Source organism: Dryobates pubescens, chromosome 5 (assembly GCF_014839835.1).
Source record: "Dryobates pubescens isolate bDryPub1 chromosome 5, bDryPub1.pri, whole genome shotgun sequence".
Classification (NCBI taxonomy): domain Eukaryota; kingdom Metazoa; phylum Chordata; class Aves; order Piciformes; family Picidae; genus Dryobates; species Dryobates pubescens.
In genome coordinates this window covers 46,480,988-46,501,151 of record NC_071616.1, presented here as the reverse complement: position 1 = coordinate 46,501,151, position 20,164 = coordinate 46,480,988, and the positions used below count along the sequence as shown (strand labels likewise).

At 50.3% G+C, this 20,164-nt stretch overlaps 1 protein-coding gene across 1 annotated transcript in view; it reads right to left on the bottom strand.

Annotated features, from left to right (window-relative positions):
- The window catches only part of RYR3 (ryanodine receptor 3), a 236,232-nt gene that overhangs the window by 165,968 nt on the left and 50,100 nt on the right, over positions 1–20,164 (bottom strand). Inside the window, exons 2-7 of the mRNA XM_054162126.1 lie at positions 13,984–14,103; positions 12,075–12,182; positions 10,674–10,748; positions 8,852–8,930; positions 2,793–2,905; positions 2,249–2,348 (exon numbers count right to left, since the gene is read on the bottom strand). Coding sequence (XP_054018101.1) covers positions 2,249–2,348; positions 2,793–2,905; positions 8,852–8,930; positions 10,674–10,748; positions 12,075–12,182; positions 13,984–14,103 — 595 coding nt within the window. The remainder of the gene's footprint in view (positions 1–2,248; positions 2,349–2,792; positions 2,906–8,851; positions 8,931–10,673; positions 10,749–12,074; positions 12,183–13,983; positions 14,104–20,164) is intronic.

Here is a 20,164-nt window from a genome sequence, read left to right as displayed (position 1 = left end):
GAGACCTCAAAGATCATCGAGTCCAACCTGTCACCACAGACCTCATGACTAGAGTAGGGAGGCCACTAGTGCCCACTGCAGGCTTGAACTCACGACCTTCCCCATTAAAGGTCTTATGTGCTACCAACTGAGCCACACCACTCAAGACTGCTGCACCTCACCCAAGGAAAGACTGAGAGAACTGGGCTGTACGACCTAGAGAAAAGAGAAGGCTCTGTGGGGGGAAATCTCATCCATGTAAAGAAGAAAAAGTCAGGGTCTCTCCAGCAGTGCCCAGTGACACGACCAGAGGCAATGGGCACAAAGTGAAACACAGGAGGATTCATCTGAACATCAGGAAACACTTTGTCCACTGTGAGGCTGCCCAGAGAGGTTGTGGAGTCTCCTTTCTTGGAGCTATTCAAAAGCTGTGTGGGTATAGTCCTGGGCAACCCCTTCTAGGCCTGCCTGAGTAGGGGCTGGGATGTGGTCCCTTCCAGCCTCAACCCCTCTGAGATTCTGCAAACACTTCAGAAATTCAGGTGCCAAAGCCCTGATCTTCCATGGCCACTGTGAGCAGCTCATGATGTTTGCCATTTGTTACACATTTCAATGTTACTCAAGGATGGCTGTGCTCTTTGCTTGGGTTTGTTTGTCCTGTGAGACCCTGGGGGCTCTTCCAGAGCTAACCTGAGTCCACAATGGCAGGGGGTGGACAGTCCTTTATAAATAGATGGCTGCAGCACAGCACACTTGGTGCCACAGAAAGCAATCAGGAAGCATTACAAGGAAAATCTGTATCCCATATGCTCCCAAAATGAAAAGCTACAAACACTCTGAGACAAGTGTCTGATGGGCCAGTGCAAGACATGCTGTGGGATGTGGAGTTCAAACCCTTGGAGTTAGAAGCACCCAAGCACAGTGAGATCAGACAAGTGCTGAGTCTTTAGCACCAAGGTAGTACTTCTGCTAAGATACTGGGGCTGATCCCAGGGAAATGCAGTGTCTCTTTCAGTCTCCTTAGAGCTTCAGCTTTTCCTGTGCTCCTGGTGAGGGGGCAGGGAAAGTCTGATGAGGAAAGGCTGAGGGAGCTGGGGGTGTTCAGCCTGGAGGAGACCTAATCACTCTCTACAACTACCTAAAAGGAAGTTGTAGTCAGGTGGGGGTCAGGCTCTTCTCCCAGACAACTTGTGACAGGACAAGAGGCCATGGCCTGAAGCTGTGCCAGGGGAGGTTTAGGTTGGATCTTAGGAAGCACTTCCTCATGGAAAGGCTGATTAGGCACTGGGATGGACTGATGTGCAACCTATGACCCACCACCAGCACAGCTGATGTGCTGGTGGTGGGTCATAGGTTGAACTTGATGATCTCAGAGGTCTTTTCCAGCCTCAATAATTCTGTGATAATTGATTAGTTTTAGGGCCAAGTGATACAAAATGATCCTGACTTGAAGACATTTGCCATTCCCAAACTTGGAGGGCTGACACTTGAGAGGAGAGCAGAGGTGCAGTAGTTTGCTCTGACAGGTTGGTAACAGGGTGGCACTGCAGTGAGGAGCACTGAATGGCTGAGCCTCTCCCTGCAGAACAGGGCATTTCTCCAGCAGAATAGGGCAGTGCTTTTCCAGCGGGGCTGTAAAGTGCAGTCAAGTACCCAGAAAGAAATCCTGGCTCCGTGGTGTGGGATTCAGGGCTGATTAAGAGGATGTCCTTAGCCAGCTTGTTTTCACTGACTCATGACAGAGACAAGAAGGAATCACTGCTGTGAGATCCAAGGAGGACACTGAGCCTTGGACAACACAGCTAAGAGATCTAAACAGGAACGATGAGAAATCTGTTTTCCATTCTGCTTGTACCCTTCTCTCTCCTCTGTTACCTCTGTTACCAGGTGACTGAAAAGCCTGTGCAAAGATCTACATTTACAGACTTATTTTGTAGCTCCCACTCCCTAAAATCCATCTGAAGACAAACTCCCTCTGCTGCTCTGCCAGTTTTCAGCTCTCAAGCAGCTTTTTATGCTTGGCTAGTCTAAAGTTGCAGCACTTAGTCAGCTGTTTTCCAGTTAATCCCCAGCTGATGTATCTGCATTCTGGGGGTTTCCCTTCCGTCAGTCTTCTCTCCCATGCCCACCTGCTTTATTTTCATTCAGCTTTTTTGGTTTGGATGTTCTGAGGGTGGTGGTGTTTGGGTTTTTATTCCACTGCTTGTGAAAAGAAACAAAAGGTCATTTACATGATATACATTTGTCAGTAATAAAGGAGATTACAAACCTTCTGTAATGCTGCTTCCTGAGCACGTAGGATGCACATTCCACAGCGTCTGCATGAAGGAGGCATCCACCTGAATACTTCCATTTGAGATGGAGAGATGCTGAAACAAGAGGAGACAGACAGCAGATAGTGACTTCCACCCACTTAAAAACTTTTTGGTACGTCAGTTTCTCAACAGGATAGAAACAGATCGTCAAGTAAATATATAAATGTTATTATTGCTTTCATTAGCAGTAATTTGCTTTTAAAATTAGCTCTTCTCTAAATCTCATCAGCAGACTCCAGGCTGCAGCTTAGAAACAGAGCAGCTGCAGAAACAAAACCTTCCCAAGATGGAGAATGCTGAAGTACACCTTGGGATAAATGCATGGGAAGAGCCCTGCTCTCTTTCCCCGAGAACAGAAACTCTGCATTGCAAGCAGGCCTCATTTTCCAGATTGGAAAAACCAAACCAAACAACAGAATTCATTCATAAGAATCTCAACCACTTCCTCCAGTCCCTCACAGCCCTTTGTGTTTGACCCAGGCAAACAAGCCCACGTACCAGGTATCTCTCAGAGGACACGCTGACCAGGATGAGATCATCACCTATCCGAACCTTCTCTCCTTCTGACCTCTGCTTAGAAGCAGGATGGATTGTCCACCAGCATGCCTCACCTGTAGGACAGAGACACTGCTTAGCAAGGGTACACAAAACAGACCAGTCCCGAGACACTTCAGGCTATCTTTACAGACATGGAAACAAGACGACAGAATTGTGTCTAATATGAACACAGCCACCTTATCAAACCACCTTGCTCCTCTCTGCAGTCAGTGGGAATCGTTTTCCTTGAAACTTTCAGTCACTGAAGCTGATCTCTTTCAATGTTTTCAAAGAAATTAACCACCTGCAAAACACTGCTCAGAATCATAGAATCACTGAGGCCAGAAAAGACCTTCAGGATCAAGTCCAACTCAACAGCCATGACCACTAAACCATGTCCTGAAGCACCACAGCTAGAGCTACTGGACACCTCCGGGGATGGCGACTCCACCACCCCCCTGGGCAGCCTCTTCCAACCCCTCACCACTCTCTTACTGAAGAAGTTTTTCCTAATCTCCAACCTAAACCTCTCCTGGCACAACTCCAACCCATTCCTCTCACCCTATCGCTGGTAGCTTGGGAGAAGCAACCAACGGCAGCCTTACTCCAGCCTCCTTTCAGGGAGTTGCAGATAGCAATGAGGTCTCCCCTCAGCCTTCTCTTCTCCAGGCTAACCAATCCCAGCTCCTTGAGAAACTCCTTGTATGATGTCCTCCAAACCCCTCCCCACCCTCCTTGCTCTTCTCCGGACACCCTCCAGCACCTCAATGTCCTTCATGTCCTGTGGTGCCCAGAACTGAGCCCAGCACTCGAGCTGTGGCCTCACCAGGGCTGAGTACAGAGGCACCATCAGTGCCCTGCTCCTGCTGGACACACTGCTGTTGAGTGCCTCCTCAGCCTCCTCTTCCTGGCTGGGTGGTCTATAACAGGCTCCCAACAGGATATTTGCCTTGTTGGCCTTTCTCCTCATCCTCACCCACAAGCACTCGACCTTACCATCACCGCTGGCGAGTTCTACACAATCCAAATGTTCCCTCACAGCCAGTGCCACTCCATCACCTCTCCTGCCCTGTCTGTCCCTTCTCAAGAGCTTACAGCCATCCACTGCAGTGCTGCAGCCATGGCAGCCATCCCACCACACTTCTGTGATGGCAGCAATCTCACAGCTGTCCTGATGCACAACAGCTTCCAGTTCCTCCTGCCTGCTGCCTATGCTGCACGCATTGGTACAGATGCCTTTGGGCTGTGCCATCAATTTCACCCCCACCGCCCCCAGTCCTAACCTGTGGGGCTGGCTGAGGCACCCCAGGCAGCCCCCTGGATGGATCCCCATCTGCTTCCTCTGTGGCTTGGCCCTGCAGTTCCAGAGCCCCACACCAGTTGTGTAAGGGCAACTGGGAAGGTGAGGGAGGCCTGGAAGGCAAATCTGGCCACGGTAAGACCCCTAATACAGGTTGCCTGTTATCCATATCCCCATCAGAGTGGCAGCCTTCCAGCAGGGCCTCAGAGCTATTGCTCAGAGGTACCTGTGGAGGCAAAGCAGGCAAGGAGGCCACGCACGGCCCGCCGGGGCCACGCTCGGCCCGCCGGTGGCCACGCACCTGCCCGCCGGGGCCACGCTCGGCCCGCCGGGGCCACGCACTTGCCCGCCGGGCCCACGCACGGCCCGCCGGGGCCACGCACTTGCCCGCCGGGGCCACGCACGGCCCGCCGGGGCCACGCACTTGCCCGCCGGGGCCACGCACGGCCCGCTGGGGCCACGCACTTGCCCGCCGGGGCCACGCACGGCCCGCCGGGGCCACGCACTTGCCCGCCGGGGCCACGCACCTGCCCGCCGGGGCCACGCACCTGCCCGCCGGGGCCACGCACCTGCCCGCCGGGGCCACGCACGGCCCGCCGGGGCCACGCACTTGCCCGCCGGGGCCACGCACTTGCCCGCCGGGGCCACGCACGGCCCGCCGGGGCCACGCACTTGCCCGCCGGGGCCACGCACTTGCCCGCACTCGCCCCTCCCGTCAGGGCCTCTGTCTTCCCCCGACAGAGGCAGGACACAGGTGCTCCCATTTCTGCTGCGGGCAGGGCAGAGCCTGGCTCCACCACTCCGTCTGACACTCCCTGATAGTCCTCATTCCCCTCAGCTGTGCACACAGCTGTGAGTCCCCTCAGCTGCGCACAGATCACAGCCAGCACAGGGCCTGGAGCTCTGCAGCCAGCCCGTGCCAAACAAAGGCTTTGGCACTGCCTGCAGCCAGGGGCCTCCACACCTGCCTGTTCACCGGGGACCCCAGCCTGGGGCACCACATTTCTGTCACTAACAGCTCTGGCTCGGGTTGCAGCTGTTAGGCTGCCCCTGCAAACTGCACCCCTGGCTGCTGCCTGTGTGCCTGCCCCTGCAAACCGCACCCCTGGCTGCTGCCCGTGTGCCTGCCCCTGCAAACCGCACCCCTGGCTGTGCCTGCCCCTGCAAACTGCACCCATGGCTGTGCCTGCCCCCGTGCCTGCCCCTGCAAACCGCACCCCTGGCTGCTGCCTGTGTGCCTGCCCCTGCAAACCGCACCCATGGCTGTGCCTGCCCCTGCAAACCGCACCCATGGCTGTGCCTGCCCCCGTGCCTGCCCCCGCAAACTGCCGGCACCCCCACAGAACTCACCACCCCCTCCTGCTGGACCCGGTGGGGTGCGGGGGGTCCCTGCGCTGCCGCAGCGCCTGTCCCGCGGGCTCGGTGCGGTCCGGGGGGGTCGCTCCGCTCGCCGCCCGTGAGCCAGCTTCGGCGGAGGGCAGAACCAAGCACCCCGCGAGCTGATTCGTGCCGCGGGGCCGCCTGGGTCCCCGCGCTCCGGCCGCCCCACGAGGCCCTGGCTGCCAGTCAATTGCTAACAGCTGCTTCAGCCTTCACCCTCTGCCTTCAGGTTTTGTTTTGCTTAATGCTCGCATTTAATTCACAACTTCCCGGCCTGATCTCCACGCTAAGCTCCATTTACGCTGCAGAACACAGAATGTTGAAACAAACACTCCACAGCTTTGCAGTGTTTGCTGCACCACGGACGGCAGCTCCGGGAGCAGCTCGGGGGGCAGCTCGGGGAGCAGCTCCGGGAGCAGCTCGGGGGGCAGCTCCGGGAGCAGCTCCGGGAGCGCTGCGGACTGGGTGACTGCAGGACAGGCAAGCCGAAGGGCGACAACCACGGAGTATTTCTTATCATTAAAGATCAGCTCTCAGATTACTTTGCACACATAGACCCCGGCTCTGGGAAGATCACCTAATTCCTCCCACAATTTCACACCTTTTAGGGCAGTGCACAGTGGAAGAGAATTTAATAAAGGCAAGGCTGGAGACATAAACTAAAGCACCCAAATCTGCTTGCCCAGCTAAGAGCTTTCATGTAAACATCTGTAAACAAAATGTGAAGGTTATTAAACGAGTTAGAAGAGAACAGTAAAAGTTACATCCCTAAGAAAGCAAAGGCTGAATCTTCAGAAGCAAATAAACATCCAGCAGCTTTTCATTCAGTACCTGCTAGGCAAAGAGTGCTTCACGCAGCTGAAATTGATTCAATAAGCCATTTAAATTGGCGGGGGAGCAGGGCAAGGGGAGGTGATGTTATGGTGTTCAGTTGATGATGCTAGCAAGCATGTAATAGCGATCAGGATCCCCAGTGCAGAGACACAGCTGAGCATTCCTTCTCTGTGTTGCTTTTTATCTTCTCTCTGTGTGCACGGGCCCCCCTTGCCTATGCACAGACAAGTAAACACCAATAGCAGGCAAGCACAGGGGTGCATCAGGAAGCCTCCTGGGTACAAGCAGATGCGTGCACTATAACTCTCCAAAGTAAGGACAGGTTTCACTGAAAATATTTTGCGATAGAACACATGTATTGCTTTTATCAGCGTGCCTAAAGAAACTGGTCTCCAGCTGAGGCAGCAACTAATCAAGTAATAGGCTGCTAATGTCTGTCTCAGACCATCATGTGTATGGCTAGGACAGGTGAAAGACAAACTTCCCTCACTGAAAAGAGGTGGTGGTGTAAATAATCAGCTCCCTGGAAATGAATTCTCAAAGAGCATGGCCAGCAAACATTTTTAACACCTACATTTGCAGTGCCTCTCCATCATCAGTCTAGTTTCATTTCGATTTGTTTTCACAATCATGACAAGCCAAGAGAAAGCACAGGTTTGTGCTGACTGTGGCCAGTTCTGGGCCCCTCAGGCCAAGAGGAACCTCAGGGAACTGCTTGACAGAGCCCAGTGTAGAGCCCCAGAGCTGCTGCAGGCAGTGGAACATCTTCCTGTAAGCACAGCTGAGGGAGCTGGGGCTGGGAGCAGAGGAGCCTGAGGGCTGCCCTCAGTGCTGGGGATCAAGATGTGCAGGGCTGGAGCCAGGCTCTGCTCAGGGATGGCCAAGCACAGCACAAGGGGCACTGGGGGCAAGCTGGAGCAGAGGAGGTGCCAGGGGAACAGGAGGCAAAACTTTGTCCCTGTGAGGGTGGCAGAGCCTGGAGCAGGCTGCCCAGAGAGGCTGTGGAGTCTCCTGCTCTGGAGCCTTCCCAACCCCACCTGGATGTGTTCTGCGTGCCCTGCCCTGGGTGCTCCTGCTCTGGCAGGGGGGTTGGACTGGGTGATCTCTGGAGGTCCCTTCCAACCCCTGACACTGTGTGATTAATACAGCTGGCATTTATGTGTCACAGTAATGAGCTGTGTTTGCAGGCACTTAGATTCTATTTCCCTTCACAATAGATGTCTGTCCGGGGTCACTACAGGGTCGCTGTTACCTCCTGAGGACCACTCAGCCCTTTCAGGAACCATTAACCCTATGCATGCAGCAGCACATAAACCCTCAGGTGGCTCTGTGGCTGAGCTGCCGGTGAGTTCCTTCAACAGAGCTGCCAGTGGCACCTCAGAATTCATTTGTGATTGCATGGAAGCACAATTTTGCATTTTCCTTACTCGGTTTCTGTCAGCAGCACTGTCACTGGCAGTACTCCCAGAAATCTATTAATTAGATTTTAAAGCTTTCTCATCATTTCTTGTTTGTGTCATTTCTGTTCCTCTCTGTCCCATTATTATTTTGCCCTGGTTTATGGTTTTATTTTTCTTCAGCTCTTTTAGCAATGTGCTCATTGCATTCCCCCCCCCCTGTTTTCCTCAATTACAAGAGGAATACTTCGTTTGTGAGATGGCTCCAAATGCACTGATCTGTGGCTTGCCTCTAATGCTGTTCAAAGTGCCGAACCACACCAATAGAAAACAAAAGCACCAGACTTCTTTCAATCAATGTGATCATTTCACTTTGACCACTAGCACCAGTGACCATGAGCACTGGCCCTGCTCTTTGAGAACTCCTCTTCAGGTAGCTGATTACTTACATCACCTTCTGTTTGGGAAGTTTGTCTTTCACCTGTTGCAGCCATGCAGTTGGAGTAACTCAGTTTAATTGCACAGCGTTCTCAGATTCTTTCACAGCCAATGAATTTATTGGAAGTCATCACTCTTGACAGTCATCACTTCATTTTAGTCATCTTATTGATGGGCTGGAGCAGCTCTGCTGTGAGGGCAGGCTGAGGGAGCTGGGGGTGTTCAGCATGGAGAAGAGAGACACTGGGGAGACCTCAGAGCTGCCTTCCAGGACCTGAAGGGATCCTGCAGGAAGGCTGCAGAGGGACTTTCCATCAGGGGGTCTAGAGACTGGACCAGGGGGAATGGTTTGAAGCTGAGGCAGAGCAGGGTCAGACTGGAGCTGAGTAGGAGGGTGGTGAGACTCTGGCCCAGGCTGCTCAGGGAGGCTGTGGCTGCCTCCTGCCTGGGGGTGCTGAAGGCCAGGCTGGATGAGGCCTTGAGCAGCTGAGTGTAGCTGAGAGGTGTCCCTGGGCATGGAGGGGAGGTTGGGGCAGCTGAGCTCTGAGCTCCCTTCCGAGCTGAGCCATTCTATGACTATTTCTAACAAACAACAAACAGGACACTGATAAGCTTACAGTGCCAGCAGTTCCAGGTGTGAGATGTGTTGCTTCAGAATGAAGCTGCCATACCTGCTGCATTCTCCCGCAGCCCCACATCGAAGGCGAGTTTGTCCGTCTGGGATCTCGAGGATGTTAAACACGTCAAATACTGCAGCAGCACAGGGGAGTCATGGAAAACAAAACCCAGACAGCAGCCATTAACACACCTGGCAAATGAACACCTGCCCATCCCTCCATCACACTATCAGCCTGCACTCAGGGTTTGTTTAGTGGGGGTTTTACTGATGCAAACATCATCCTGTTTGTATCCATAGTCTCCCTGACTTGAAATCAACATCCCTTTCCCCTTCAGCACACTTTTCTCTGTGCAGTTTAGCTCCTGCCTTACAAAGTGTCACATAGTTCTTCAGATAGGAACAAGCATGATCCAAGGGCTGGAGCAGCTCTGCTGTGAGGGCAGGCTGAGGGAGCTGGGGGTGTTCAGCCTAGAGAGGAGAAGGCTCCAGGGGGACCTCAGAGCTGCAGGGATCCTGCAGGAAGGCTGCAGAGGGACTTTCCATCAGGATGCCTAGAGACAGGCCAAGGGGGAATGGTTTGAAGCTGAGGCAGAGCAGGGTCAGACTGCAGCTGAGGAAGAAGTTCTTCAGCAGGAGGCTGCTGAGACTCTGGCACAGGCTGCCCAGGGAGGCTGTGGCTGCCTCCTGCCTGGGGGTGCTGAAGGCCAGGCTGGATGAGGCCTTGAGCAGCTGAGTGTAGCTGAGAGGTGTCCCTGGGCATGGTGGGGAGGTTGGAGCAGCTGAGCTCTGAGCTCCCTTCCAACCTGAGCCACTCTATGATTCTATGAGCTTTACTGTAAAACATTTGCTTCATGAAAACACAGCAAACACCTGTAAGGAAGCAATCCTATTTGCAACCCAGATGTGTCAAGGCTACCTCTGTTAGTGTGGTTCATAAACATAAGACTAATGTAGAGTGTTCTGGTAGAGCAAAAGGGAGGGAAGATGTTTTCCTCACTTCATTTCCTCAGTGCTCTCTTAGGTATAATTGCATGGACCAGAACAAGTCAACGATCCTCAACAGTTAAAATTTTCCTGTTGGACAATGTAGTAAATCTATCCAAGAGGCCTGAAGACAGCACATCTATTGGTGCTGGAAACTATGGGATGTTAAAAGAAACACTTAATCTCATTAAAAATGATGGAAAAATAAACAGCAGATATCATAACAAATCCTTTGCAACAGCAGCAGCTTATCATTAAAGGGGATTCCTTAGGGACACAGAAATCCATGGCTAAAGGAGGATTGCAGTATATTCAGTCTGGAGAAGACAAGGCTGTGAGGAGACCTTGTTGTGGGCTTCCAGTATCTGAAGGGGGCTACAAGAAACCTGGGGAGGGACTTTGTAGGCTGTCAGGGAGTGATAGGACTGGGGGGAATAGATCCAAGCTAGAGGAGAGGAGATTTAGGATTAGACCATAGGAAAATGTAGTTCCCCATGAGGGTGGTGAGAGCCTGGCACAGGTTGCCCAGGGAGGTGGTGGAAGCCTCATCCCTGGAGGTTTTGAAGGCCAGGCTGGATGTGGCAACCTAATGTAGTGTGACGTGTCCCTGCCCATGGCAGGGGGTAGGAACTGGATGCAGCTTGAGGTCCCTTTCAACCCTGACAGTTCTGTGAAACACATTTCTGAGTGACACAGATGGAAGAATCCAAACTGAAGCCAGAAGGGTCATTTTCCTTGTGTTGTGAAGCCATAAGCTATTCAAATGTTTAGTGCAGAGGAGGAGCTTTAGACACAACCTTCCTCTACATTATATCATTTTTGCATTTCAGCAAGGTGTGGATGTGAGCTCCATGGTCCCCCTGTGTGGAAGTGCTCTCCCTTTCACTCACCATTTCACTGAACGAATGTCGAAGTAGTATGGCGTGGCCATACAGCAGGGTTCTGTGACCACCCCCTTGAGCTGCCTGCAGAACATGACAGAGAAGGTCAGAGCTCCACTGCACTGCAGGGACTACAGCCACAATCACACAGCAACATCAAGAGCTGCTCCAGTTCAAGTAGTAAGTGCAAACAGTTAAGCCAACAGAGAAATGCACCACAATCATCATCATCATCATCAAATACCTACAGCCAAACATCTGCCAAGGAACAGATGTTGTTCATGGTCAAAAGACTCTTGCTATGATCTGATCTTTATTAGAATCAAGCAACAGCACAGCATTTCCAAATGTTTTAAGTTAAATATGATACACTCACCTTCCTTATAAACTTCTCAGAGGCATTAAAAAAGAACAAACAGCAACATAAGTAAATAAGCACACACAAACTGCAGCCTGGACTGGGAGAGGCAGAATGCTTGAAGCAGGCCAGAAGAACTGTGGCACATACTGAGGAGAAATCCTTGCCAGAATTAATGGTGTCCCAAGCATTTGTGAGATTCATTAAAGCAAATACATCCAAAACCTCTACCGGGCACAGTTACTCATTTTGAACAGGGACAGCTCTGGCAAGCTCAGGGAGAGGCCAAACTGGATTTTCCACTCTGAGAATCTAATTTTGAGCTCCTTGTGGTAATCAGAAGAAAAACAACTCCAGTTGTTTAGAACAAGAGACAACAAACTTCATAGGCTCTCAAGTCTGCCTCTCTCAGTCATCTCCTGCATCTACAATCTTTCATCAGTATTTATACATAGCAAGCCTCTTCCAACTTAACTAAATAATATGACCAAGACATTGGATCCCTAATCTACTCTGCTGCTTTCCACTCAAACTAAGATTCTCTCTCTATCTCTATCTATCTATCTATCTATCTATCTATCTTTATATCTATTTAAGCCCAGGCTGGATGAGGCTCTGGCCAGCCTGATCTAGTGTGGGGTGTCCCTGCCCACGGCAGAGGGGTTGGAACTAGATGATCCTTGTGGTCCCTTCCAACCCTGACTGATACTATGATACTATGATCTATCTATCCATCTATCTCTCTATCCATTTCTCTCTCTCTCTCTTTATCTATCTCTCTATCTATCTATCCATCTAATCTCTCTCTCTATTTATTTAAGATCTTTAATCCCAGGTTTTATTTAGTCCTTTTTTTGGACACTCATCTCTGGGACAGACTAAACAGACTGGAAAGCTGGGCAGAGAGGAACCAAATGAGCAGTAATGTCCCAGATCAAAACCAAGAAGCTGCTAGGCCATGAAGCACCTCTCCTAGAAAATCCTGGAGCAGGGAAAGAAAATGCCATATCCATATTCAGAAACTGAATGTTCTTGGATGTGAATTCACTTACCCCTTCACTAGCATTATCTCCTGTGCTGGCCAGCATCTCTTGAAGGGCTCTGACAGACAGGGACTGTTCAAGGACAAAATTACAGATGCAAAGGTCTGGAGGAACATACTGCAAAAAGAAAGGAAAGGTGTGTAAGAACAGAGCATGAGTCTCATATTTGGTAGCAAAGCCTGGGAAGACTTTAGATTATGTGATTACTAGGAACATAAACATCCATACAGCATTAAGCAGTCTGCTTGCCAATGAGCCAGACAAGAGAACAAAAAAATCTCTGAGTAACACTTCACCCATTACTGCCTTTAACTGCACCTGGGAGGCAGATACACCACATCATTACTGAAAAAATAAATCAAGCTAAACAAAAGCCCAGGTACCCTGCTGGGCTTCTGTGGCAGCTTTCAGATTTCTCAGCATCCATTTTATTAAGACATCTTGAGTGTGTGAATTAAACCATGCTGTTCTGGAAGTGCATTGGGATTTCACTGAAAACCAGCACCACCACCACAAACCTTTATGATATCTTAAATTAAGAAACTAAACTGGATTTTTTTGTCTGGGAAGAAGTAACCTAGCTGGTGAGAAAGTTCTCATCTAGCTCCATCCATGGAGATACTCAAGGTGAGGCTGGACAGGGCTCTGGGTAACCTGATCTAATGGAGGATGTCCCTGCTGACTGCAGGGGGGTTGGACTGAATGACCTTTGCAAGTGCCTTCCAACCCAACCCATTCTGTGATTGCTGTTCAATATCTCCATCAATGATACCAACAGTGAGACTGGGGCACCCTCAGCAAGCGTGCAAATGACATCCAGGTGAGTGGGCTGTTGATAATTCTGAAGGATGGGATGGGTGCCATCCAGAGGGACCTGGACAGGCTGGAGAGGTGGGCTGAGGAGAATCTCATGAGGTTCAGTAAGGCAAAGTGCAAGGTCCTGCACTTGTTACCTTTAACATTTTTTCAGCTGCTTAATAATTCTGTTCCCTGAACTATCAACTTTCTGAGTAGTCAGCACAGTCAGCAGCACTTCTAGTCAGCAGCAACCCTTCTCGTCTGCAACACAGTTCAGAAGCTACCAGGTGATAATGCTTCTGAAATTATCAGTACAGTCTAGCAAGATATTGTTTGAACCCCCAGCAGTAACAGGAAAAAGCTTTTCAGTGAACTTAAATCTTAGTAACAGTCTGGAGACTTAATCCTGAAATGATGACATTTTTCAGCTGCAGGAGTTATTTTAGATCACAGATCATAGAACAGCTTAGGCTGGAAGAGACCTTAGAGATCATCTAATCCAACCTCCCTGCCATCCCTGCAGAGCTGCCTCTCAACTACACCAAGTTACTCAAGGCCACATCCAACCTGGCTTTGAACATCTGCAAGGGGAGGGCATCCACAACCTCTCTGGACAATCCATTCCAGAGTCTTGCCACCCTTGTAGTGAAGAATTTCTTCCTAAGATCCAATCTAAACTTATTCTCCTCCAATTAAAATCCATTCCCCCTTGTCCTATTGTTGGACCCTCTTGTAAAAAGTCCCTCTGCAGCCTTCCTGTAGGATCCCTTCAGGTACTGGGAGGCAGCTTTATGTCTTCTCTATGCTGAACAATCCCAGCTCCCTTAGCCTATCCTCACAGCAGAGCTGTTCCAGCTAGCCAGTTAAAGAACAGTGATTTCAGTTCCAATAGTTCCTTTAGACAGCTAAAGAATGGTGACTCCTGGCTGTGAACTGGGACACCTCAGAGTATATTTAGAATCTCTAGGAAGTCTCATGTTGCACTCATGGAAAGGAAAGCATGAAAAACCAGAGGTGTACTTAGCCTGACACTGGAAAGCCAAATTCAATGTCATTTCTGCAAAGCAGCAGGTTAACAGTCGCTGCTCAGTGCCACCACTTGAGAGGATCAGCTTCTTACTTTAGCTTCTGATGTTGGTTCCAAGAAGCACAGGCGATTCCCAAGCCCCTCAGCTGCCAAGCAAAACTTCCTTTGTTCCTTGTGGATGCTGGAGACACACTGCAGTACTACTTCGTCATCCTGCCACAAAACAAGGCACAAGAGAAAGAGTCAGACACACACTGCAGTGCTAAAGAAACCCTGGAGCACAGAGGCTGTTGAAAATGAGCCCATTTGAAGTGAGGCCACACACACAGGCAGAGCTGCTTTCGAGGTGGATCTAACAGATGTTTGTGTGTGGATTTATATTGCAGGCTACATCAAAGGGACAGTGACTACAGACTGTCCCCAAGGCTTTCACTACTGTTGTCTCCTTCTGCTGTTTTCACAGGGACTCTCTAGGGTGCCATAAAAAACTACACTGCTACTCAGTTTTACTCAGTGAAGCCTGTTTAATCTTTAGAGTAAAATCCTGTCCCTGGGATCTTCAAAAAGCCACTAAGCTAAAAATACACAAAATGGATTTAGTTAGCACAGTAAGGCCTTAACACCAGCCTGAATCACAGAATGTTAGGGTTTGGAGGGGGCCTCCAGAGATCATCCAGTCCAACCCCCTGCCAGAGCAGCATCACCCAGGGCAGGCTGCATAGGAAGGCATCCAGGTGGGGCTGGAAAGGCTCCAGAGGAGACTCCACAGCCTCCCTGGGCAGCCTGCTCCAGGGCTCTGCCACCCTCACTGTCAAGAATCTCCTCATGTTGAGCTGAAACCTTCTCTGTTCAAGTCTATATCCACTGTTCCTTCTCTGATTACTGTGCACCACTGAAAAGAGTTTGGCCCCCTCCACTTGACCCCCAGCCCTCAGCTATTGATAGACATTGATCAGATCCCTCTCAGCCTTCTCTTCTCCAGACTAAACAGCCCCAGGGCTCTCAGTCTCTCTTCACAGGGGAGATGTTCAAGTCCCTTCATCTTCTCGTGGCTCTCTGCTGGAGTCTCTCCAGCAGATCCCTGTCTCCCTGGGACTGGGAGCCCAAGACATGGTCAAATGATGGTTCAACTAAGTTGCAAGAATTTGCTTCTCATGAGACCTCTTCCAAGAATAAGAAGACTCTGGAAAAGTGGAAAAGTGCCACGGGCCAGTCCTAGTTATCCTAAGAGCTGGTTTACAGGTTGTTACAGGACACAATGCCAAAGACACTCTTGTGAAGTGCCAAGCCCTTGTTCACCTCTTGACACATGATAACAGAGCTGGCACAAGCGAGCCAAACCAGATTATTTTTAGTGTTCAGCTGGTAAAGAGGGAATCCAAAAAGCACTTTCTTTTCCCAAACTAAGCAAGAAGCAGACCACTTGCAGCCCAGCACACAGAAGGGGTTATTTTTATCCCCCTGCTTCACTCTTCACCAGAAGACACTGCCTTAGAAGTTCTTAAGGGGGTGGAAGGTGATAAAACCAGAGCCATGTGAGCTGGCAGCGTCCCACCCAGCTATGAAGTGACACTGGTGCCAATTCTGATTGTCCAAGCAGACCCAAGCAGCCGCCTGTGCTGAGCTCAAAGATCACTTGAACAATTATGCTCTAAAAGCAGCTCTGCTTTTTCCAGCCCCCTGATGCAACTCCCATACTATGCCAGCAGCCACTGGCACTTGAACTGAAAGCTGGGAGTGACAAAGTGCTTTTCACCAGAGGCACTGACAAACCTTTCCAAGCAGGAGTGCAGAAGCAGCTTCCCCACCTGTGTGATTCTGCAAGTGTGTGAGAGTTACACAGCTTGCTTCTAGGTCCTGCTTCACTGCCTACTCACCACTGCTGGAATGCACAGCTAGGAGAGCCACAAATTGCTCTGGCTTGAAAGGGACCCTCAAAGGTCATCTTGTCCAACCCCCCTGCAGTGAGCAGGGACATGTCCAACTAGATCATAGAGTCACAGAATTGTCAGGGTTGGAAGGAACCTCAGTTCAGATCAGCCAGTTCCAACTCCCCTGCCATGGCCAGGGACACTTTCCATTAAATCACATTGCCCAGAGCCACATCCAGCCTAGCCTTAAAAACCTCCAGGGATGAGGCTTCCACCACCTCCCTGGGCAACCTGTGCCAGGCTCTCACCACCCTCATGGTGCTGCCAAACACCCCCAGGGATGGTGACTCCAGCACTGCCCTGTGCAGACCATTCCAATGTTTGAGAAGCCTTTCAGGGGAGAAATATTTCCTAGCATCCAGCCTGAACTTCCCCTGGCAGAGCTTGGAACCATTTCCTCTGGTCCTGCTGCTTGTCACCAAGAAGGAGAGGCTGCCCCCTCCTTGCTCCCACCTCCCTTCAGGTACTTGGAGAAAGAGTGAGAGAGTTTTACACCATTCCCCCACACTTCCAATGAGCCTTTTCATTCCTGCTCCAGTGTGTAGTGCAGGATGTATTTGCTGCACAGAATGAGCAACTTGTCAGGTTGTCAAGAGTGGCACAAATTGTGTGTTTGGAGCAGAGCTTTCAAGAGGTTAGCATGCAGGTCCTGGTGGACTGAACATAAGGAATTAGTGGAATGTATATAATCTGAACTGAGCCAATGAGTCACTGTTCAGATGACTCAGTATTACAGTGTATTTACTGAAGGAAGATCATTCTAGCTGAGGTCTGAAATTGCTTTGCTGGCCAGAAGCAGCTAATAGAAATGAGGTTTATGGAGTTGTTATCCTATAATGAAATTGCAGGCCAGGTCTCTTTGCAGTATCTTGTTTGCTTCAGTCTTCTCGCACATAAATTCTGTTATTCTAAACATCTTTTCCAGATGAACTCATTTCTTCTTCCCTTAGTTTTTAAATACATGATGCCAGAGCTATTTCATCATAGAAGCACCACAGACTGGCTCAGGTTGGAAGGAAGCTCAGCTGCTCCAACCTCCCCACCATGCCCAGGGACACCTCTCAGCTACACTCAGCTGCTCAAGGCCTCATCCAGCCTGGCCTTCAGCACCCCCAGGCAGGAGGCAGCCACAGCCTCCCTGGGCAGCCTGGGCCAGAGTCTCAGCAGCCTCCTGCTGAAGAACTTCTTCCTCAGCTCCACTCTGACCCTGCTGTGCCTCAGCTTCAAACCATTCCCCCTTGGCCTGTCTCTAGACCCCCTGATGGGAAGTCCCTCTGCAGCCTTCAAGTATTGGAAAGCAGCCTTCATCTTCACTCCTCTTCTCCCAGATTTCATCCATTTACATCAATATAGCTGTTTTAGTAGGAGGAGCCTGCATGTCCCCTGAGATGTGGAAACTCATGGAGTGAGTAAGCAATGACAAGTTTTTGGTAAAGCTGCACACAGAAAATTCTCAAAAATAACCAAAAGCAAAGCATGGGAAAAACCAAACCAAACCAAACCAAACCCAACCAAACCAAACCCAACCAAACCAGACCCCCACCACCAACCAACCAACCAAAACAAAGTGTTCAACCCACACCACTTCCTTGAGATCCATTTTGTCAACAAGGAATATAACAGATGTAAATGTTTTAAATGCAGCAGCCTGGACATCTCCAGGTTTAGACATTTAATTTGTTCTATTCCTTTTATTTTAGGTGGGATCCTGGGGGGCAGCAAGAAGAGTGTGGCCAGCAGGGTTAGGGAGGTTCTGCTCCCCCTCTACACTGTCCTGCTGACACCACACCTGCAATACTATGTCCAGTTTTGGGGTCCTCAATTCAGGAGAGACAGAGACCTGCTGGAGAGAGTCCAACAGAGAGCCAGGAGGATGATTAGGGGACTTGAGCATCTCTGCTGTGAAGAGAGGACTCTCAATCTCTCCTCCCCAGCCAGTGCTGCAGTCCCTTCAGCAGCCTTGGAGCCCTCCCTTGGCCTCTCTCCAGCAGATCCCTGTCCCTCCTGAGCTGGGGAGCCCAGACCTGGATGCAATATTCCAGGGGAGGTCTCAGCAGGGCAGAGCAGAGGGGGAGGACAACCTCCCTGGCTCTGCTGGACACACTCCTCTGGATGCCCCCCAGGACCCCCTTGGCCTTCTTGGCCCCCAGGGCACATTGCTGTCCCATGCAGAACTTGTTCCCCACCAGCACTCCCAGGTGCTTCTCCTTGGGGCTGCTCTCCAGCAGATCCCCTCCCAGCCTGTCCTGCTGCAGGTTATTATTGCTCCCAGGGGCAGGACTCTGCTCTCATCCTTGTTGAACCTCAGCAGGTTCCTCAATGCCCAGCTCTCCACTCTGTCACTCAGTATCTTTTGCTTGTAAGACAAATACTCCAAACACAAGTTGGCCCTTTGCAAAAGTATGCCGAATATTCAATGTATTTAATTGGCAGCTGTGAGTCCCAGCCTCCAGCAGCACAGCACTAAGCTGCATACTACTTAATTTAAAAGAAGTCATTAATGAATCACAGTGCAGTGGGCTTTAGCCCAGACAGTATTTAGTGTTGGTCTTCAGCTTCAGGTTTCATAACAAAGTGGTGGTGAAGTTCAAGTGAGATTGCTGTGATGGAGCAATAAGCTAAAGGAGAAATAAAACAGCTTTTAATTGCTCAGTGGCTGGACTTGCTGCTGGATCAGTCAATGGTCAAAGTGAATCAATGAGTTGTAGGCATGACCTTGCTTCTGCTCAGTTCACCAGCTTTTCACCTCAGAAGTTGAGATAAAGACATTCTTATTCTCCTTATTCATTCATCCAGCATGTCCCAGAACTAAAAATGAGACTTCCTTAATAGTTTAAGTCTGCATAGAGGTTGCAGTAAAAATGAGACACGTACTCAGAAGCACAAAATGATCACTGTTCATACAAATAAAAGATGCAAAATGACAGCCTGGATGTAGATTGTTACCCACTGATTCCATAGCTGCCAAAACTTCATGTTCTCTGTTAGAGTCAGCACTGAAAATGAGCTGAGGAATTTGCCATTGCACTGAAAACTAAGCTGGGTTAGGAAATGAATCAGCTAATTAACACAGCTGTGGACTGCAGTAAGGAGGAGCTGTGTCCTCAGAAAAGCATACAGGTAGAAACACAGCAACAGAACCAGCCAGGTTGGAAAAGAGCCTGGAGATCATCAGGGCCAGCCATGAGCCCTGCTCTACCACTCACCACTAAAGCACATTGCTAAGCTCCACATCTGAACAGCCAGGGATGAGGACTCCACCACCTCAGCCTGTTCCAGTCCCTGACCACTCCTGCAGTGAAAAGATTCTTCCTAATATCCACACTAAAGATCTTCCGGTGGAGCTTGAGGCCCTTCCCTCTTGTCCCACACTGATACCTGTGAGAAGAGACCAGCAGCAGCCTCTCTCTGTTGTCCTTTCAGGTGGCTGCAGAGGGTGATAAGGTCTCCCCTCAGCCTCCTCTTCCTCACATGAACAGTCCCAGCTCCCTCAGCTGCTCCCCATCAGACTCATTCCCCAGGCTCCTCCTCAGCTCAGCTGCTCTTCTCTGCACCCCCTCCAGCCCCTCCATGTCCTCCTTGTGTGGAGGTGCCCAAAGCTGCCCCTAGCACTGGAGCTGTGGCCTCCCCAGTGCTGAGTCTAGGAGGGATACTTTGCTTTTCTTTTACTCACAGCTGCACATAAAAGTGCCCGTGGGGGCTTGCACAAAATTGGCTAATTGTAATGTAAACTGATGCAGAGCTTTTTGGAAGTGCATCCTTCTGGAGCCCCGTGGGAGAGTTTTATTTGATAATTCATCCTTTCAGCTTTTTCACAGAAATCATCTCTGTTAAACAAAGAAGCTCAGAGGCCCTGTCTGCTCTCTCCAGCCAAACTGGCATCTCGAGCTGATGCTCTTCATCTGAGGGCTGCCAGACTGTGGCATTGGCTGATTACAGATCAGCGCTGCAAAGAGATGTGGGAAGGAAAAATCCAGAGCCGCTTCCCTCTGTGACAGACACCATCCTACTCACCTCCCTTACCGAATCACAAAGCAAACAAATATCTCCATTAGCATTTGAATGCTAGCTACAAGCTGATCTTTTCTCCACAGGACTGCTCCTTCCACGTTCGCTGGAGTAATCTCTGAGGACAGGTAACATTCACCAGGATGCCATCTCATCTGCAGCCACTGCCTTCACCTCCACAGAAGAAAGGACTTCAGGCAGAGCTGACAGTGCTCCACCCAGAGATGGATTTGATCAACTTGTGGTCGACCATCACTTCCTTTTTGTCTTCTGATTGTTACTCAGGGTAGTCCTCCCAGAGGGAAGAAACAAAACCCCAGCTGTAATTTGACAGT